The sequence below is a fragment of the Eucalyptus grandis genome, chromosome 9, assembly GCF_016545825.1.
Source record: "Eucalyptus grandis isolate ANBG69807.140 chromosome 9, ASM1654582v1, whole genome shotgun sequence".
In the NCBI taxonomy this organism is placed as follows: domain Eukaryota; kingdom Viridiplantae; phylum Streptophyta; class Magnoliopsida; order Myrtales; family Myrtaceae; genus Eucalyptus; species Eucalyptus grandis.
Genome location: NC_052620.1, coordinates 42587069 through 42609440, shown reverse-complemented (window position 1 = coordinate 42609440; position 22372 = coordinate 42587069). Strand labels below are relative to the sequence as shown.

The window sequence follows — 22372 nt, the reverse complement described above, 5'->3', positions numbered from 1 at the left end:
ATCCGCAGTGGTGCCGCGTTTCGAGTGCGCGCGCCACAACTGCAACCCGCCCCAGCCTCCTCCTCCCCCACCAGCTCTATCATTATTGCTCACCTCAGCTTCCCATTATTTTACATATTTTTTTTATTAAAAAAAAAATTAAGCGTGCCTATGTTGGGATTTAATCATTCGTTAAACCTCTGACAAGACCAATTATTGCTTATGAATAACATCAAAATTATCAGAAAATATTTACTGACCAATTAGAGGTCTCGCTAAATTCATGGAAAAAAATCACTCGAGGAAATAAAATATTAAAAAATAATAGTAATTGATGTGGCGGGTGGGGGAGAGTGATTTGTATTTGGAGAGCGCCAACAAAATTCTCCAGTGGGAAAACCCCAAAAAAAAAAAAAAAAAAATCATTACGGGAGGGGGCGTGGGGGCCCACCAGCTCATACTTTCGTCGAGTGCTGACAAGAGGGCGAGAGGTAGGGACCGGGTTCGGGTGGGCCCCAGCGGGCTGGCGGAGGCAAAATCAATGGGTCTCGCCACGTCGAGGGGAAAGCGACGTGCTTACGTAACCGGCTCCGATTGGTCGCCACCTCCCCAATGGATCGGACTTGTGACGCCTCAACAACGCCGGCGGAGCCCACGATGGCCGAGGAATCTTTCATTCGCCCCTTGTCCTTTTCCTCCATTCCATTTCCTACTCATTTCTCTTTTTCTTTATTCCTTCAAATTTTTCTCCTTTTTTTTTTCTCGGTCGCCTTAGAAGAAGAAAAGTCAATGGGACTTTGATGTCGCCCCTGTGGGAGTTATCGCAAATGGCTCACGGACGTTCTTGGGGTCTGCGGGTTGAAGATGATTGAAGATGATAACGAGTCAGAATCTTTGATCTTGGCTAAATCCGAAGCCTCGAGGAAATGGTACGAAATTGGCTTTAATGAGTCGAAATGCGATCTGCCATGTTAAAACTCGGTGGGAAAAATGAAATACCTCCTTAATGCTACCAGCATGAGGATTTTTGTATCTTTGATTATGCATTTGTTCGGTCTCTCTCGCTTTGAAGTGGATAATCATTGCATCGTCAATCCTAAAGAGTTTACAATTACTATTTGCAACGATAGATTTATCGTTCCAAGATTTCACTTCTAATGGAACAAACCTTATCAAGTGCTCATCTATCTCAAATGATCACTCGTTATATTGTTATTTGGAGGTAACATAGAACTAATTGAGTAGTTACACATGATGTCAGAACAGAACCCTCCTAAGCAAATGATGCGATTCATGGATAAAGTTAACCCCATACTTGATATGAGAAAAGTGGAGAGTGATAGTCTAGACATGATGCAACTCCTAATATGCTTTTAAGTATGGAATGAGTAACGAATTGTTTGACCACACACCTAACATAAGGAAATGTCTATGTTTTCAAGCAGGAAAGCTTGTAACATTTCAACGTCCTAAACTGAATATAAGAGACCATATCGAGTGATTCACAAGTAAACCCATGTTCCTAAATGATCATCACCTTGTGTAGTTGTTAAGAATATCAATTTAGAGGCATGCCCGGCATAAAATGTATTGAGCCACTACAATGCAGATACTGAAACTCATTATTCCACAACCGTTTTGGTAAGGTTGAAAGAAAGACATTGCTCGTAGGACAAAATCATATGTTTAATTTTCTCTTTGTATCTCGATTTATGTTTCATTGTCGGATGGAAAGTCACAAAATTCATTCAACAGGAAGCATAAAGAGTAATATCATCATATTGCTAAAGGTGTATCATTGCACTAGAGAAATAAAAAAAGGGTTAGTAGTTTTAATTGGTCGAAGTTAGGAGAGACCCTACCGTTGGTGGGGGACAGCAGCCGTCATCATCTCTCCTCCAACTAATCACCCTTGCTTAACCCATAATTAAAGATTAATTAATCACCCCACGCAGATGATTACGGATTTAAAATTTGGATTATGGACTGGATTTATTCAACTTAAGTAGATCCAGAGCGGCCAATGAGGGAAAGGGCCCGTGATATAACGTATCCGAAAACAAAATGCAGTGAATCTCTAGCGTGAAAGCTCAAGCTTTATCCTATGTTTCACACCAAACAATTTTTTTTTGGTAATTTTTAAAATGCATATCGAAACGGGACGGCATGAGAATTTTTCTTCTTTCATTTATTTATTTATTTTCTCTCGGACCAATGGAAAGGAGTTGGTTGAGATCGAGATTACCCGCGTGATGCTTGAGATAGAAATACCGCGATCACAAGGTGGCATCGTAGTTGACCTGGAGCATCGATCATAATCACATTAAACCAAATTTGGGGCGACATCTTATTGGGAGAGAACGATTTGGATTTATACGTAGGATTGAGATAAGGAAAATGATGGTGCGGTAATCCTATTAAAGCACGGGAATCGGTGAATCTCGAGAAGCGAATACTTAATTCCCACGCCAGAGGTCAGAAGATGTGAACGATTATTGTTCTGCAGAGAGTTGACCAAAGTTTATGGGAATTAAAATATGGCGAGAGTCGGGGTGTAGCCGAGGGTGGAGGCAACCGTGGCGTGTGTTCTCGTTCTGTCCGACACAAGGTGTCCGATCGAAGTACAAGACATGCCCGATTATTTCTCCACTTTCCATCTTTCCGTTCATGTCCTAGGTTTGCTTCTCTATCTTTCTTGCCTTTCGTGAGCTGTACCACCGTGCATAGATGATCAAAGCAAAAACATGGTGGGATCTTCTAGACTGGAGGGCCCCCAATTACCTTCTTGGTTGAGGGCGTGTTTATTTACGCGTTTGATTTGCTAAAATTGATAAGTCAACGGAAATTGTTTATGGTTGAAAGAAATTATGCATGTCTAAGATTAGAAAAATGAATTGCCTAACTCAAAAATGGAGAATCTCGAAAAGTATAGTTTTCTCCGAAATAGACAAACTCCGATATTTGTATTAATTTCGCTGACTATAGGAATGTAATTAACAATTTCCATCGTTCAGAGGTTCACCTACAATCTTGGTCCAGTTAACCCACTCTAAATTATTGCCTCGTGGGAAGCAAACGATATCTTAATCCGATATACTAATGTGATATTGGCTCTTGCTTGAGCCGGTTTCTTTGCCTACTTGAAGCGAACTGCGGCCTTTTATAACCCACTATAAATCTCAAGCAACTAAAATCATTCCTTGTTTTTTGCTTTACTAACTCGAAAAGAGATAAAGGTATCGTGAATATTACGCAAAAGTCTCATCAGAATCATTTACTACTTCAATCACTACTTCACATAACCTCATTGTCGCCATCAATCGGAAGAAAATTCATCTTTCCAAGCCCGCTTTACAGTCCTGTATTAGCTGGAAGATGGGATGGATTACCGTGCGACGGAGGAAATATTCGGGATGTGCATAATTAATTAAACCACTGGCGGGATTTGGAGTAAGTAATCTCCGAAAAGACAATCGTTTCGAGTCCAGATGAAGTTCCGTCCGCAATGCATCGGCCCAAAAGTCCAGGACATACGGGCCGAGCTGATCCGTCCATGGTTCAACGCCAAGAAATAGCCCAAGCTCGATGACGATGGGACTAAACTGGTCGTCCAATCTTTAGCGTAGTTATGGAGCCCAAGACCATCTTTTTAGGGCCCATGGAAAAGTGTAGGGGTGATTCGCAGCAACGGCTCCCTTCAAGCCAGTTCAGAAATTTATTAGTAGCTTGCAGACCCCCAATTCAAATCGGTAAGCAAAACATTCCGGCGATCCCCGTGGGTTTAAAACCTTAGCGGTACCCAGATCGTGCGACTCCGGCCTGCATGGACTGTCGGATGAGGTGAGATCGGCGTGCCGAACGAGTCTCTCAGTAAATATCACTCTCCTTCCACACCCTCGAATCCATGCTTAATTTAGAACTTTCATGTCATGTAACGCTAACACGGTACAAAGTAGAGCTTGTTTCTGCATCTTACTACAACATAGGGCTGGTCTTGTAGGTTTTCACTTCCCATAGGACTACGACCAATTAAAACTTAAACAAAGAAACGACCCTTTTTTTTTCTGGGGAGAGTGGCATTGGATTTGTAAGAAAAAGCTTAGTAGGATTCAAATTTAGTACCTCTGCCCATATATAAACTTAATTGGCAAACGATATGAAATATTTCAGCATAAACCTTTTGGATTTGCCAGAACTTAAAAAGAAGAGAGGAGAGAGGTCCACGGCTGATGATGCGCCATGGTGGATTAGATGGTTCTCATGAGATAGTGGAGTTGATCATAATTCCTTGTCTTCTGAACAGGTGTACATCCTGAAGGAGGAGGGGGGGAAGGATAGAGAGAAAGTAGGTAAGTAAGTGGGCTTGTGTGGTTTAGCTTAAAAGAGGTGCTCTTTCTTTAGTTGTCGTCTTTACTTTTTAGAAATGTCGTCTAAAGGAATATGATACGACTCCACGAGTGCCAACATCTCTCAAATGTATATTAAGAAAACATGCAATTGTAGTGAAATCATAGGTCAAAAGAAACTAGAACATCTAGACAAATATAAAAAATACTCAATCGACTCAGTATCCAACTTACCACCGAATAAATTGCCTTTTCTTCCATCTTTTTCACTACCAATATATTATGTATTCAATGTAGACGATAATTACGAGATCAGTCACATCACGCGAATCTAATCATTCACATCGCAAAAAATGCAAAGAATCTCGTCCATTTTGGCATTTAACCCGGTCATCAGACTTAGTAAAATTTGGGTTTTATTTAGGCTAAAAAAATATTGTCCTGATCGCTTAAATCGCTCACAAAACTGAACGAATGAAATTTTTATTCAATTGACCAATTATTTCAATCGATATAAATAGTCAATTTTAGAAAAAATATTTTTTAAATCCGCTTAAGTCGAGACAATTTAGTCGACGTGAATTTCCTGGCGGGGAGAGAGAGAGCGCAAAAGTATGCAGTTTGCACACTGTCGTCAACCACGCGAGTTTAATGGGTGCTTTGAATTCTTGTCCCTTTTTCGCGTGGCCGGGGAGAGGACGCTAGGACGGGACGGGACGGGAGCGAGCGAATCGAGTTGACTTCAAAGCCCGTGGTGGAGAATACTGCCGAGATCGATTTTTTTAATACCCGTTATTCCGGAATCGCGTGTTGTGGTGGAGACTGGAATGATGGAATCCTCACCGAATACACTCCCCCACGCCGCCTCCCTCTCCGTTAAGACGGACAGCCACGGAACGCGCACGCCAGCCGTTCGACCGAATGCCGGGGGTTGTCGGGAGAAGGCTCGAGCGATCCAACACGACACGAGGCGACACGACACGAGGCGGTCTCTCCTCAGCATCGCCGGTGCATCGGAGGAGCTGCTGGTCGCCTTCTTCTGCGCATTTCGCTTTCGGATGCGCAAGAAGAGTCAACACGGGCAGTTTCCTCCGGGGTTCCTCTGAACGCATGAATCACACACGCCGAAAAGAAGAAGAAAAAGAAAAGGGAAAAAGAAAAGGGAGGAGAGGTTTTCTGGTGGGGACAGTTGGGGCGTGCGCCTTTGACCCGATTACTGCTCTCCCTCTCCCTCTCCCTCTCTCTCTCTCTCTCTTTCTCTCTCTTCGATTTCCCCACCGAAAAAAAGGAATTTGCGGCATGTGGAAAGTTTGAAAAACGAACAAGCCCCCCAACAAAAAGATGGCCAAAAAAATATAAAGAAAATACAGAGAATTTAGAGAGAGAGAGAGAGAGAGAGAGAGAGAGAATGACTGAGGAGAGTTTGTTTGACTGAGCCTTCCCCTACCTCACCTGCAACGACCAAGAAAAAAGAAAGGTTTGGGGGGGGCGAAAAATAAAAAAAGAAAAGAGAGGAAAGAAACGCGACTGGGTGATCGAATTCATGGTCCGTTTGGTATCAGTCTCTTGTATTTTGCTCCCTCCCCTCTCCTGCCCCTTCGAGAAACGGACAAAAAGTTCCGTCCTCGCATCGGTTCCGAGGCCAGCCAGCGGTCTTCGGCTTCGTATCAAGATTGATGGTCTCGTGGAGTAACGGCTAAAAAAGGTGTCTGGTTCGTCTCGCCGCTCTCGCCCCCATCGAGTCAACGCGTGGGATGCTTCGGATTTCTTGGCGGTCGTGGGGGTTCTTCTTCGATTGAGGCGATTCGGCGGAATCCGAGCAGGGGGGTTGTTTTATTTTTATTTTTAATATTCCGCTAGTAAATCTGGGTTGGCAAGATTGGGGCTTATGAATCTGTGAAGCTCGGGGAGCGTCCGTTGTTGACTCGAAATGGCAATAATGGGGCGAGCGATCTTGGGTTTTCTTTGGTTGGTCTTGGCGTCTCGTTTTTTGCCCAGAGCCCGCGGGAATGCTGAAGGTCGGTGACCCTCTTCATCTTTCTTTTCTTGGATGATTCCTTTATTGGGTTTCTATACTAGCAGGCATCAGGTTGTGTTTTTTCCTGAATTGAATGGTGGGCTTCAAAATAAGTTCCGATTTGGGAACCTGGGTAGTCCCTATCTCGCTGTTCCAAGAAATCGTTCTCGTTTGATAAATAGTGATTGCTGCTGGACAATATCCTGACTGAAGATTGGGCTCAAACGACTGGTCTAACTTACAATCATCACTCACAAAGTCTCACCATTTTTGCTCTAGCGTGGACTATGAGGAATGGGCGCCTTTAGTCTAAGTTAAACAGTATCTCCCTCTTGTTCCACTACTTATGCTTTGACAAGTCGATAGCAACTTTACAGCTAGACCTAGACTTACCCGGAAGATGATGCCGGGTTTGATTCGCTGTCTGGGTAGACAGTGCCTTACTAGGACAGTTGCCTGTCTCACGTTATCCATGGAAGTTGTATATCTGAGGTTTTTGTGCTGTTTGGCGGATGTACCCTTTTAGTTTTTTCAATGGCTTTGATATAATTGGCGGCATTTCGTATCTTCTCGAGCTATGGTTCTTTGCATGATCATTTAGACGACTCTGTTCGTGTTCTTTATTACCAATGATGTTGCTTTGAATTAGAGACTGTGAACGAGTTAAACAAACTGGCAGTTCTGTTTGGGGTAGAAAGATCTGACTCTTATGTTGTATAGAAATTGGTTGAGTGAGCACTCCCTGGAGCTGGATAGCTTACTTGTGAACGGTATTGATTGGAAGCTTACTTCTAATGAGCTTCATATATAGTGAGGTTTCTGCTGCAGCTTTAGAGTAGAGAGGGTTAAGAGTCACATGTCTCTTCTCCTTTAATATTTTGATTGCCAAAGGCAATTAAATAGGTTAACCCATAATGGGAGGGAATTCTTTGTAGATGGTCTCTGTGTAAGCCCTAACATAGGTCAAGGTATTTTTAATGCACAAAGTTATTGGTGTTTCTATGTTTTCTAATTCACTTTCCCTTTCATTGACACTTGTGACCAGCAATTAATGATTGCCCATTCTTGCAAACCAGGTGATGCTTTGAATGCCCTAAAGACGAACTTAGCTGATCCAGGCAATGTTTTGCAGAGTTGGGACCCTACCCTGGTCAATCCATGCACATGGTTCCATGTGACATGCAATAGTGACAATAGTGTGACCCGAGTGTAAGCACATTTACTTGTTCAGTCGCCACTTTGTTGCAACGAGATTTTACATTTTGCCTAACTGTGAGTGTACATGCTGCCTTAGTGATCTTGGGAATGCAAATCTTTCTGGTCAGTTGGTTCCACAGCTCGGCCAGCTTCCAAATTTGCAGTACTTGTAAGTCCCATATTTTGAAGAGAAGTATCCTTGTTTATTCATCATGAGTGAACCGTGATTTTTGGCTTGTTGTGATTAGCTTGGAGACACTGATTGCTCGATACAACTCTTTCATTTGATGATGTATCTAATTTGCTTCTTCTTTGATGCTTTCATGCAACTCCGTCGGTCTCAGTGGAGATATAGGAGTAGCTGCTATTGATGGTTGTGCTGCTTCTATAAAGCTTCCATATACTTTTGTTGTTCTCGATAGTGTAGCATCAACACCTGTGCCTCTACCATCGCTATCGGTGATTTATTGAACATAGCATATGTCTTCAGTTCCTTGAGGAAGGCTAGAATTCAAGAAATGACTCCTACTTTCTTACTGGTTTTGCTCCTGAATTATTGGTAGGTTTACAGAACCTGTTTAAGGGCTTGCTGCATATCCCAAGTGGAAACCTTTAGGAGTTTGTGAGATTGTGATATTATTTCTGGAGTCTGTTTTCATTGTTGTTTATGAAAATAGTGAACACTAGTCAGATGACATTTTGACTCAGCCTTACTGGATGAGGGCCTTATCCATATATGTTCTCTCTGTTGCACTGAAATTTGATACTTCTAGGAATGCAGATGCTATGATGTAGAAGTTCGAAACTTGGTCGATAGCCTATCATTAGAAAATTTGCTGCTGCATCTATTGGTTTGTTGCATTTATTAATTATGTAACTTATCAGACGATTCAAGGAACTTGCTAAACTCACTTGATTTTGTTCGGTGGATAATTGTTTCGCTTACTCATCAGGGTGGTTATTTTGATCTTCATGAGAAGCTAGGATAGTCTTTCAAAGGTTTTAAATAGAATTTCTCTCCTTAGCCATTCTTTGCTTGCAGAGTTCAAATGTTATTACTTTTAAATGTAAGATATGCTTCCAGCATTTTGCTTTGCCAAAGCAATGGACTAAATGTGATTCTTTAATGTCAGGGAACTGTATAGCAACAACATAACTGGGAAAGTTCCAGAAGAGCTTGGGAATCTGACAAACTTAGTGAGCTTGGATCTTTACCTGAACAAGTTAGATGGTCCCATTCCGGTGACATTGGGAAAGCTTGCAAAGCTCCGTTTCCTGTATGAGAAAATCCTTCAGCTCAGTTCTTAGTGTGTTACTAATGGAAATTCTGGTGCATCTTGCTTCTTTACTTATGGGTTTTAAATCCTCTAAAGGGTTCATTCATGATGAATGATGTGTCTGTGATGATTTAGGATCCTGTGCTGGAATAAATTAGTAAAGACTCATTGCGTCAAATTGCATTTTAAATCTGTGATCAAGCATTATCCATGCCACATTTTTATGGAAGTGTTAAAACAAAGTTTTGTAAGCACCATCTTGCAACCTAGACATATAGACCTCCAGCCTGTAAATTGCAAACAGTCCATTCCAAGAGCGAGCTCTTATGAGACTTTTCCTTCTGAAGTTTCACCTAAGTTTTAATTTATATCAAGGTCTTAAGTGGCCACAAATGGTTCCAGTTTTGCCATGATTTCTAGAAGCTATATAATCATGTGTAGGAACAAGGGCTTGACCTAGTGGTTGTCCACCCTCCTAGTTCAAGGAGGTCTTGGGTTAGATTCTTATCTTTCCCATTGCCCGTCTTACTTGTAACAAAAGAAGAATTCATGCCTTGTGCACTATTTCTAAAATTCTGAAGTTGCCTGCGTGTTTGACCAAAGTTAGCCATAAATGGCCAGTAGGAAAATGTTTAGTCAGGAGGGGGAAAGTACTGGCATGTAAATGTGGTGAGTATAAAATATCTCATGCATTTTATAATTCTAAATTATTGTGTCTAAAGGACATGCAACTTTTCCACAGTTAAAATTCAACAATGGTATTTTTAGATAAGCCTTTATTCCTGATGTCCTGAATAAGAGTAAAAATGTTTCGCATTTGGAGTTGTACAACTTTTAGGTTTAAGTTCAAATGGCAAATTGTGAGAGCTCATGCTTCTTGAATATACCCCTTTTTAGTTAAATAAGTCTAAGTCTTGTCGGACTTTTTTTTTTTTTTTCCTTTTTCAGTTGATGTCTCTATAATGGTTTGATGAACTCTATAAGAAAAACAGGGATGAACTCACACAGTAAGAATGTCTTGTAGGGTTTTTTCAAGCATCTTCCTCAAGCATAATGACATTGATTATTTTAACTAAACAATAGGATGTGCAGCTGCTTGATTTACAATTCGAGATGATGAGAAGATTATAGTAAATAAGATGTCTAAATCTAGATTATCTCGATCTTGATGTAGACTAGAGAACTTTCTGTTTTAGATACCATAATTTTAGAGAGTAAGCAGATTAAATCAGAGGGTAGATGGAAGGTCCATATAAATTAGATTGGGACATATACAGCTAAAAGTATTATAGAGTGTAATTGCATTTCACCTTTCATTAGATGGGGACTTACAAAAGTATATTTACTGGGATTGCAACAAGAGAGCTCAATGCATTGCGAAGGCTATGTTTCTGACTCCTGCGCTGATCCTAAACCCTGGTTTGCTGCCTGCAGTGCTCATATAGGATGTATAGTTACATTGCATGGTTGATTGAATGGTGTTGACAAAGTTAATGAGTCATTGGGGAACTCCTGTGGGACAGCATGGTGTAATCTGCATCCCATGTTTCTCATTCCTGCACCAATCCTAAACCCTGGTTTTGTCACCTGCAGTGCTCATATAAGATGTATAGTTACCTTCCATGGTTGACTGAATGCTGTTGACAAAGTTAATGGGTCATGGGGGAAGTCATGTGGGACAGCGTGGTGTAATCTGCATCCCATATATAGAAGTGCTGAAAGATGCATTAAAAAAGGCAAAATAAAGAAACCTTCCTAGAGTTCGTTTTTAGTTAAATCCTCATAGGAAAAAAACTTTTTCATAATTCCAAACTAAGGAGATTTGGAGATAATTGAGTAGAGAGGTAAGGGAATGAAAATGGAGAGAAATCCAACAACTCTGAAGCTTACTCAAGTTTCATGCATTTGGAAAAGTTCAATAGAACAAATGGTCGCTCTCTAAACGACATTAGCTGCAGGGCTAATCAGTGCAACCACAAAAGTGGTTTTAGATTATGCTACATTGAGATCTTTCACATCAGTAGGTGGTGCGTGGCTACATAATGAACCTCAAAGGGTAAAACGACATTTAAAAGACAGGCTGCTTGTGACCTGACTGGATGTTATACGACATCAAAAGAGCACTGACAAAAGTCTTTTTTTTTTGTCCTCCTTTTTCAGAGATTTTTAGTATTGCAGCTGATGCTAATGATGCTGCTAGAACAAGCTGTAGCATGAAAACTTGCATTCATCTCTTCTCACACAATATGTAATTGGTGAATGTTATAGGATTTTTGTAGTCATGTTTGGGACATGATGTTATATTTTCTAACTGTTTTAGTTTGTTGCGAATATAATAATATTTATATTCACTGTTGCCTCTGATTAGACCTGAAAACTGGTTCTCTACCTCTTTTAGTTTCCAAAATGATGGGTAATCATGCCATAGATATATAGATTCATCTGATCTTCTTGGTTTTTTATGGTTAGAAGGTAGGCTGGAGAGCAATAGTCTCTAAAAGTATAATATTCCTCTTCTTCATCAGTTGCTTTTTCTTGTTTTGCCCTTTCAATTATTTGCTTGTACAATTTGTTGCTCTGGCCAACTACTGATCTGTCTGCGGGGACCCTGTTAGAAGAAATAAGAGACTGAAAACTAATTTAAGCCTTTTTATGTGAAACTAGTTGTCTATCTTGAAAGCTGCTAACCTTTTAGAACAAATTGCTAAAACACTGTTGGGGCGCTGCATGTAATACTTTGACAGTTTTTGCTTGCCTTTTGAGTTACATGAAGCATTTCTTTGGGAAGTTCTTGTGCTATAGTTACTAGATGATTTGTGTCTAACTTTTACTCTTCTTTACTGCTGGACTTCCATTGCAATTGAACTAAGAAAAGTTCTGTTTTGTAGGCGTCTAAACAATAACAGCCTCTCAGGAACGATTCCCATGTCTCTAACTACTATTAACACACTGCAAGTCCTGTGAGTACTTTGTTTATTCTTTTGAAGATTCTTGTCGGTACTGTGTTTTATGTGGAAGGTGTTGATAGTAATGACCTCCCTATTTTTCCCTGTAAAATGCAGTGATCTTTCTAATAACCAGCTAGAAGGAGATATTCCGATCAATGGCTCTTTTTCTCTATTTACTCCCATCAGGTTTGATAATGTATTTACACTTTCCATTTATTTCGTGATGGTCGTTATCATCAAGGTGCTGACTGTCGCATCTTTCTTCAGTTTTAATGGTAACCCCAAACTCAAACCTGTAGTAACACCTCCACCGCCTCCTGTTACTCCGTCACCTTCAACTTCTTCTTCTGGTATGCTGTTAGTATCGTTTTTCCTTATACTGCCCTCTTTGTTTGAGATCCTTATGTTGTTGCTTTCACCTTCCTGTTGCCAGTTTTATGCATGTCTTGAGCTTAGAGTGTGTTAATTCTTGGCTTGAACTGCATTTTCACCTGTTTTCTCCACTTTTAGCTCAGGCTTCCCCCATAACTATTGTCCATTTTTGTGGGATTATAGCCTTTTAGTAATCTTTAAAGTGAAGGGAACATTCACATTTATCTAGAAGTCATCTAGGCTTGCTGCGGAAGTGACTTGTAATTATCATATTAATCATTGTCTAATGCCATTCAAGCAGGTAGCACAACCGGAGCTATTGCCGGGGGAGTTGCTGCTGGTGCTGCTCTGTTATTTGCAGCGCCAGCAATCGCACTAGCGTGGTGGCGGAAGAGAAAGCCTCAGGATCATTTCTTTGATGTGCCTGGTCAGTGGCTCGTCCTATATATTTTAGCTGTTTTTATTCCGTTTTGTCTGTTTTAGCTGGTTAGCTTCTCTGACACATGCTTACACTCTTCAACAGGGGCTGTCATGGGGGCCCTTTTCCCCAACTTTTGTTTTTTGTGTTTTTGCTTTTGACATAACAACCTGTTTGGCATCAATGGCTTCAGTTAAAAGGCAATTTGTAAAAGCTTGAAACAGAACCTTCTTCTGATATTTGGTTGCACTTTTGGTTTTTGTGCAAACCCAAAAATGAAAATAGTGAAATGCCCTTTGAAGTGTTTGAATGAAAAATGACAACACTTCTTTTGTCTATACTTGTTTCAATTTTTAGGAGAATTAATTTCAGTATTTTCAACTTCCAACATAAAAAATACAGTAACTCCTTAGCCACCAAAAAAAGAAAAAAAAAGAAAAAAAATACAACAAAACCATAAAGCTAAATGGTAAAAATCATGTTCAATATTAGAAATTGACTATGAAGCACCCCGAACGGGTGAATTTATGAATTTGTCCAGCATGAGTTATTCTTTGGATTCATTTTAACTTCTAAATATCTTGCAGCTGAGGAGGATCCTGAAGTTCATTTGGGACAGCTCAAAAGATTTTCCCTCCGTGAACTGCAAGTTGCAACAGATAATTTTAGCAATAGAAATATTTTGGGCAGAGGGGGTTTTGGTAAAGTTTATAAAGGACGTTTAGCTGATGGGTCGCTAGTGGCTGTGAAGAGACTTAAAGAGGAGCGTACTCAAGGTGGAGAACTGCAGTTTCAAACAGAAGTGGAATTAATCAGTATGGCTGTGCATCGGAATTTGCTCCGTCTACGTGGTTTTTGCATGACACCCACTGAGCGTTTGCTGGTCTATCCATACATGTCAAATGGAAGTGTTGCTTCCCGTTTGAGAGGTACAGCTTGCTAACCAGATTTTTTACTCTTTCCACTACTTGCTGTAAAAGGCCTTTCTCTTGATTGTTTTTGGCAAACTATTCTTATCATAATCATATGCTGGGTCATGTCATCTTACTGGATATGAGTTGAAGGAGAAACCGAGTCGAAGATCATCAATTTATTCCTGATTGTTAAATAATATCCCTACAGAACGCCAGGACAATCAACCTGCACTTGACTGGTCAAAACGGAAGGGAATTTCATTGGGAGCTGCAAGGGGTTTGGCTTACTTGCATGACCATTGTGACCCCAAGATTATACACCGTGATGTCAAAGCTGCAAATATACTATTGGATGAGGAATTCGAAGCTGTTGTTGGAGATTTTGGTTTGGCTAAACTCATGGACTACAAAGATACTCATGTTACCACGGCTGTACGTGGCACAATCGGGCATATAGCTCCAGAGTACCTCTCAACGGGAAAGTCTTCAGAGAAGACGGATGTCTTTGGCTATGGGGTCATGCTTCTAGAACTGATAACTGGACAGAGGGCATTTGACCTTGCTCGGCTAGCAAATGATGATGATGTCATGCTGCTTGATTGGGTATGCATGCCACTGAAATTTCTTGTTCTGCACTTGACAGTCAATTGTGTGCATTCTGTCTTTATTGTGGTTCTATGTTGTTATGTTAATGGGTTGGCCTAGCCAATCTGCGAGGATGTGTGCATTCTCTTCATCCTTCTGGTACCCCTTTCTAGTTATTCCTTAACTGCTTTTCACGTTTCTAGGTCACCGAAGCATCTCTCCAGCCTATAATCACCTCTCTTCTGCTTGACTAATTTTTGAACCTTGAACTTTCAGGTCAAAGGGCTTCTAGATGATGACAAATTGCCGATGCTAGTTGATGCCGATCTCGAAGGTAATTACACTGATGACGAGGTCAGACAATTGATCCAGGTTGCTCTCTTATGTACGCAAAGCAACCCTATGGAAAGACCTAAAATGTCTGAAGTGGTCAGAATGCTTGAAGGCGAAGGTTTGGCAGAGAGATGGGAGGAATGGCAAAAGGATGAAATGTTCCGCCAAGACTTCAGCCACACTCACAACCCACACACCGATTGGATCATCGCCGACTCTACTTCCCACCTCCGCCCAGACGAATTATCTGGTCCCAGATGATCCTATTGAAGTCCATCAATCACATGAAGAGTCTCTGGAAGGCCCTTTTTGTAGTTTTAACTGAACTATAAAATTTGTGCATATGGTCTTTCTTTTCTTTTCCTTTCATGAGTTTTGTTTCACTTGTTTTTCCTTTTCCTTGTCCAGCTTATCGTTCATATTAAACTTGCTCTATGCTTCTAGTTCTATAGGATTACCAATTGCCATTGTGGAAACAACAGGTGCTAGTAAACGAAAGGATTGTGGTAGCACAACTGGTCTATAATTTTCATGTATCATTGTGAGAGAAATAAATACGTCTGTCTTCTGCTATCTTTAGACATGGATGTCAGCATTTTGCTCTTTTGAGTTTGACAAGATCTTAATTGCATTTTTAGACATGGATGTCAGCATTTTGCTCTTTTTGAGGTCAGAAAGAATCAAAAAGTCATCGTTGTTTCTGTTCATATCTTTAAGATTGAAAAAGAACAGCTAGAATAATTTCTCTATTAGACAGTAGTAACTAAAACGAGACCTCATCAACTGGGCATTTGATTTCTAATACTTCCGAAAGGAGGACTTGAGACATCTTCAGGATGGGCAACGCGTGGAAGAAAAGGGAAAGGAAAGCTTAACCACGACTACCATTGCAACTGAGCCACAAATTTCACATTATACGAACATGTATCAACATGACATTCTGCATGAACCATGACTTCGCCTTTTCACTGCCATTTTCGTCAAGCTGGGATCATCCAACTAGCCGACCATGCATTTTACCATGCCCAATAGACTCTCGGCTCAGGGATTCTTGACATAGGGAGAAGGATTAACTAGCATGTAATTTCTGTAGTCTTGTGGATACAACGAAAAGACAACCGATCACCAAAATATATTTCACAAAATCCACCCAGGGGACTCCCATCTATAGTAACTGGACAGACGCCACATGATTTACATACATACAAGTAGTAACTCCCAGTACTACACAACGAAATCCTTGACTTCGGCCAAAAACAGGTCAACTGCTAAATTTTTTGGGAGAAGCAGCTGGAAAGTCTATACATGTACAAATCCCTCGTCCTTCCGACAGGGAATACGACTCTTCCAACTGGAAATATGATGATGGGGCTTTGCGACTAGAAATTAGGAGTCATTTTCTTCCAGTAGTCCCCAGTCGTGGTTTGCCTTTAACCTCAGATTCCTGAAAAATAAAATTCCTGTGACGCGTCCTTGACATCGGTGCAAAATTCATCCACATTTTGAGACAATTTATTTTGAAAAAGTGAAAAATTAAAAAAGGAAAAAAAAACCTGTGGTAAATGCAGGAAAATGTAAGTTTTGGCTGTTGCAGGATTATGGTTCTCTGCACCCTTACTCCAATCATAGCACGCCTATAGCATTCAAAATGTAAAACTTAGGAGTCAGACAACAGGCACTGCAGTATTGACTTCATTACAAAAGAAGCAGAAGCAGTTTGGGATCCTGAATATATAGAAACCAATTCAATCAAACAAACACATGAAATTGTTCTTCTTTTTGGATCCCCATAGTTTGACCATGCAAAATCATGTAGACATGGATACATACCTCTGTGGACACAAAAGGAACTGCTGCAGCTTAATATTGCAAACTCCATCAGATAGAATGAAGTCACACTGAACTAAACCACATGCTTTTGACTAACCCAGCTATATGATACATGGTAGCATGGCGTTAATGAGGTCAAGAAGCATGAGCTAATTATCACACAAGTCGATTGTCTCTTTTATTTCTATACTCTTTCCTAATAATTCTTTTTTCCCTCATCTCGCAAAGAAAAACTCAACTATAAATGTGTTTGTTTGTTCACCTTATTTTTGTAAATATGCAGTATTGAAGCACTAGGATATGAAGTGAATAATGCACAATTAGATTCTAACTAATCGTGTACATTAAGTTGTTTTAGCCTTTTCCATCACTACTTTTTACGATTTTCTTTTCAGTTTTCTTTTTATGAGTGTAGTCTGGGAACCTAAGACAATGGATTTATTTTTTTGATTCTTTTGAACCCAAACATGTACACGTGCTGGAAAACAGGAAAGGTAGAGCATACCGAGTATGCGAAAATAGACCCGTCATTATTGAAGGTACTGCAGGGAATGGGCTGACTGCACCTTGACATTGCCTGAAATTAAGAAACAATTAAAAATGAAAATTATAACATGACAGCATGTTTAACAATGTGAATGCCCTAATAACTAGCTTTGCTATCAGACCATATATGTAAAAAGAGCACACACAACATATAGTTCAATGTTAAAGGTGACACTAAATTAAGTAGATAATCTTTATCCAATACTTCAGAACTTGATCAGAGAAAATACAAAAGGAGATCAGGGTACATTTCAAAGTCTCCAAGACAATTAAATAGTATACTATAACCTGCTACCTCCATTCTCCACTACAGGAGGAACCTAGAAGTTATGACAGATGGAGAGAACCTCCATTCCAGCAAACACAGAAGTTCTAACATGAATCTCCCATTTGTGAACCACTCTCAATGAACTTTTATTAATTTTTTACTGCACACTACAAACTATCCCAAACAGTTAAATTTTGGTCAACCAGGAGTTAAAGTTGAGACATTTATTCAGATGAACCCCAGGAAAACAACCAGATTATTGCCTACAAGGTTTGACTGAAATAACATTTAAGGCAATTTTTTTAAGATTTTTATCCAATATAGACAGTTACAAAACCATACAAGACAATAATCAACACTAAGGAAAGCCTCCACCCAAAAAAATAAAAATAAAAGAAGAAGCTATATCTATATGTCACAGCAGCTCTAACTGCTTTCACAACTGCATGAACCATATACGTCACTTTCATTTCATAGATAAATGCATGATTATCTGTCCCAGGAGTCCAATTGCAATGTAACACCCAGCTAGTGGGCATAATTTATTTGAAGGTTCAACCACAAAGCTAAATTCTCGTTGAAGCACTACCAAGTGACCTCAAAGCCATGATCTCGTAAGCAGCTAACCGATTAAGCTATTTGAGCTCTGGTGGTTCATTAAGTAATTATTGATCCATATACTATGATGCTCACACAGCTACTGTCTAAACAACACTTTTGAGTCTACTGGAAATCTTCATGAAATGAACAGAAACCCCGAATATGAATATGTATAACAGTGTAAAACCTTCAGTCTCTGTTTGCTATCCTTGTCCCAAAAATTGAAGGCGCCGTCAGAACCAGCAGTTGCGAAGGTGTGATGTACCTGAAATTGGAACTCATATATCCATTCTTTAGAAATTCATAAACAAACTTATCTGGACAAAAACTTCAGCATCTGAAGGTTCTGCCAGATCTCAACTTTTCAAGAAAAGGATCAGCAATAAATCAGACAAAATTGAACCCTCTGAGAGAGGTCTTTCAGAGAAGAGGGGATTTGTAAGTGGCATTTCAGATACTTCACAGAGAATTCTCAAGAGGATAAAGGATAAGAAAGTCTTTCAACCCAACCCCACATCCGTTAGTTCACTTTTCTAATCATGGCCTCGACAGATAATCTGTTGTTCTCTCCAACAGAGGGCTTAACATCAACAGCAAAAGACATTTCCTTCGTTTTTCATCTTCTATCTTTTGACTAAACATATCCATTTAGTCTAGTGGCATCCTTATCAACTCATTTTTTAGGGTTGTTAGTAGAATCCTTTATTTCTTGTTAAAAAGTATACTTTCAACTACAAATCACTCCCATTTGAATAAGACAATTTTGATGCCCGCACAGTGAATAGAAGATGAAACAAACAGAAACATAAAAAAAAATTGCGGGCGCTAATAATCTTCCAAGGAAAATCTTACAGGATGGAAGTTCAATGAATTGACTGAGTATATCTCACTGCCCTCTCTGTGGCATTTGAAGGTGAAATTCTTGCTTTGTTGTGAATCATCTAGATGATGTACCCCAACTCTTCCTTCAATAGAGCCAACCTGTGTAAACAGGAAAATTAGTCTCCAATATATTTAATAGGGAACTATTGCAGAAAAACTAATCACAAGACCAGGAGAAATTAAGAACTTAAAAGTGGAAAAGGTTATTAAGACTTGAGATGTTAAAGAAGCAAAAGCTTAACAGAACATGTAGAATGAACCAAAGAGAACGGTACACTGCAACACATTGTATGACTAGCCATCACTTACCAGAAAGCCTTGTTGATCAGGGAAGGCAGCGAGACATCTGGTCTGATACTTGAGGGGCGAACTGATTCTCTTGAATTCAGTCTATTTAAGTCCACAGAATACGTAAGAATCTAGAAAGGTAACTAGCAAAACCAATTCACGAAATGGAAAGCAAGAATCCAAATATTTACGCAAAACCACATGAGAAGCTTGATGATGAAAAGGCATGAGAAAGATGCGAAGCAGTACAAGAGACCAATTAAGAACAGAAATGACCCAGTAAAACTTGCAAATCCATACAAAAGGGGGAAAAAACTGATAGTACATTTTACCATAAGAATGGAGCTATCTCCAACTTTATTTGCAGAATGTGGCCCTTCAGGCTATCCAGTGCGTTTTTCATAAAGAATGTACTAATAAGTATCCTTGATAGATGATTAAGAACACATTGCATAACAGCTAAAGTACCACCACCATCAATTGTCTAGACAGGCAAACATCCCAAGTCTTCCATGTCATGCATATTATTACTTAACTGCAAAGTCAAAATATCTAAGAGATGGCATGAATGAAATAGGACACTATTCCATGTCATTTATGGTAGTATAAACTGGAAAAATAATGAGAAAAAGACCTGAGGACTTTGCAAATTGTAGATTATCAGATTCCTATCTGCAGTACCAACAACCATGAGGGGATGTCTCACAGTAAGGGCATAGCAACGCTCAGGCAATTGTTGAATATGAACTGGATTGGCTTGTCTCGTGTCCCAGTATCTGAAGATACAAAGGGCAAAAAAAATAACAATACATCAAGAAATTCTTTTCTGTGGCAACCTATAAACTTTTGATCATGAGAGCAACTAATTAACTGTGGCATGTTATAGAACTTATTGAAAGATAAATAAATGTGATCTTAAAGCATTCATCTCTATGTAAATGCCCAGTAAAACTGTTTGGATCTGGGCGATTTAAAAGCAAGACAGTGCAAAAGTCAGGAACTAGGAAAGAGGCAAAGTCTACAATCTCACAATCAAAATATGTGGGTTATCTGGCGTTTTGGAATGTTACTAGAACCTCAGCAGCCTTAGGTCGCCGACTTCTAGCTTCTGTTACCCACAAGTGTTGCCTATGTGACATTTAATGTGAAAGAAACATGTCGACATGCCACAATTGTAAGGGAGACGTCGTTTGTGCAACTAGTTCAGCAGGCACTCATAAACCATCATTCCTGGAAATTCAGATGAGCAACAAAGTCGTGTATAATTTCAGCATCAATTAGTCATGCTAATAGTTGAGAGCAAGAAAATTTTCCCTATTCTAACATTTGCTGCTTTAGGGCTACCAAATGCCGCATTCACGCATAAAATATTATATAGATGAAAAAGACGGGATAATTGCCTCAATGTCTTGTCCCAACTTCCAGTAACTAAAAGGTTCATTTCAGGTATCCACGAAATCTCTTTTATTGGCGCGTCATGCATGGCCACAGTCATTGGTTGGCCACCTGACAATGGCCACATTTTGACTTGCTTGTCACAGCCGCCAGAAAAGACAGTTGTTCCATCATCCTTCCAAGTTGAGCACAATACCTTCATAAGAGGTTTGCAATGGCTAAATAAATGGAAGGGCTAACAACAGTTGCTATGTAAATAAATTGAAAAAAGATACATGAGAGAGGCATGGAGGAATGAGCTATAGCCATAACAGCCATAGATAGGAAGCCCTATTTTATGTAACCTTGGACACAGTATACACCAACTCTTGCTTTGCACAGTATTAGAGAGATTGAGAATAGAGGTTGACTCCTTCAGTCAAATTTCTGGGGCAGCAACAAATTAGATTCTATAGATGTCTACTCTAAGCATGTCCCAATTAAATTTACGCAAAAGAGCAACTACCTAATGGGATATATAATTTAACTGCTAATCGAGTGGCCGTGATTCTATGGTTACCACATTACATGTTCTATGTTCTATGTTCACTTCCAACGAATCACGTCACACAACACACCTGAAACATTGTTCCAGAAATTCTCTCTTTCTCAGTACAACTTGGCAAAGATACCAACTTGCACAAATTTAAGGTCAATAGAATGAATTACAGTCGAAGGTTCTCTAGCCATTCATAAAAAGCTTATTATGAAGATAACATAAGCCAATCTCTTACTGGCTGGTCATGAGATATGGATGCCTTTGGCGTAGTGCCGAGGCTTGTTCCACTCCGCACAATCTCCCAGCACCTGACCTACAAAACATCCAAAAAAGGAAAAAAAAAAAAAAAAAAAAAAAAATTCCAAAGGGCCAAAAGAAGGCATTGATACCGTCATTCTCATAACATACTCTTAACGACAGGTAACACACAAACTCAATCGATTATGTCGAATCTAGAATAAGACAACTCCATAGAAATCGAAAAACAGCTTAACCCCACTCCAAAAAATCCAATTTGGGCAACGCAACCATGATCACGCAACGGTCAAATCCCGATTTTAGAATGGCACGTAGCTTCTTAATCAGAATCATACGCCTCTCAAGAATAGCAAGGACTGAAAAACTCGGGATAAAATGCAGCCGCACCTCATCCGATAGTCAAATTCAGGGCGCCAAAAAAAAGAAAAAAGAAAAGAATAAACAAAAAGAAAAGGAAAACAAAAGGGATAAATACCTGGTTGTCCCAGGAAGTGGCCACCAAGAAGTTGGCCTTGGGGTTGAAGCTCAGGCTCGAGACGGAGTCATTCGGAGGTTGAACGACCTGCAAATCCAACAAAACCGAGAATCCCCCCTCAGAACCCCAAATCGCGCGGCACCGACCGTGCTAAGATGCGCCGAGCGAGCGCGGAGGGAGAGATCGGGATGGGTGGGGGCGGCATACCTCGTACGACTTGTTCGGGTTGGGATTGGAAAGAGCGGTGCCGGTCAGGAAGGTGGACATCGTTCGCCAATGCGCATGGAGGTTCCTCCGATTCTCTCTCTCTCTCTCTCTCTCTCTCTCTGCGTCTTCTCTCGCTCGCCGATGGAAGGAGGAGGAGAAGAAGAAGAGGGAGAAGAAGACGGGTTCGTGCTTTCTACTGAGGTCCAGAGAGTGCGGACGTGGAAGAGAGAGAGAGAGAGACGCGTCAGGCGGTTAGTTTAGGAACATTGCGTTTTTTTTTTTTTTTTTTTTCATACCTTCAGATCGAATCAAGGTGAATTTATTTTGCAAATATTAAATATTTCTTTTAAATAAATAATAGAAAATATTTTTCATTATTTACGAAAATGCTTGAATATAAATTATTCGAATTAAGAAAAATATTCTATTAAATAATTATTTCAAGAAATGCAAGCAATTATTTTTAAAGAAAATGTTTTTAAATTATTCGTTTTTTGCAATATAAATGAAGTCTGAATTGTGACTCATATGGTGAAATGTTTGGGATATATCCTCCCTTTCTATTGCGCTTTATTCAGATAAAAAAAGTTTTTGCAAACTTTAACTTAAAAAAGGGTGATGATTACTTAATGAAGAAGGTGATTTTGACTAATTAATCGTCCTTTAACTTGACAAATAAATTTTGACGAGACATCACTT

At 39.8% G+C, this 22372-nt stretch overlaps 2 protein-coding genes across 2 annotated transcripts; one reads left to right on the top strand and one right to left on the bottom strand.

The window, feature by feature from the left end:
• Positions 1 to 5726: 5726 nt before the first annotated feature.
• LOC104419928 (BRASSINOSTEROID INSENSITIVE 1-associated receptor kinase 1) lies at positions 5727 to 14969 on the top strand. Its single transcript, XM_010031763.3, has 11 exons — positions 5727 to 6343; positions 7419 to 7551; positions 7637 to 7708; positions 8673 to 8816; positions 11705 to 11776; positions 11879 to 11950; positions 12032 to 12114; positions 12438 to 12563; positions 13142 to 13483; positions 13677 to 14071; positions 14330 to 14969. The coding sequence occupies exons 1-11, from the start codon at positions 6256 to 6258 to the stop codon at positions 14645 to 14647; spliced, it is 1845 nt and encodes a 614-aa protein (XP_010030065.1). The 5' UTR covers positions 5727 to 6255; the 3' UTR covers positions 14648 to 14969.
• Positions 14970 to 15437: 468 nt separating this feature from the next.
• LOC104419926 (protein RAE1) lies at positions 15438 to 21896 on the bottom strand. The gene is made up of 11 exons (XM_039301940.1): positions 21674 to 21896; positions 21467 to 21553; positions 20969 to 21046; positions 20201 to 20391; positions 19435 to 19576; positions 18822 to 18902; positions 18483 to 18611; positions 17818 to 17895; positions 16722 to 16793; positions 15940 to 16020; positions 15438 to 15830 (listed from the first exon to the last, which is right to left on the bottom strand). The coding sequence occupies exons 1-11, from the start codon at positions 21731 to 21733 to the stop codon at positions 15780 to 15782; spliced, it is 1050 nt and encodes a 349-aa protein (XP_039157874.1). The 5' UTR covers positions 21734 to 21896; the 3' UTR covers positions 15438 to 15779.
• Between the last annotated feature and the right edge of the window lie 476 nt (positions 21897 to 22372).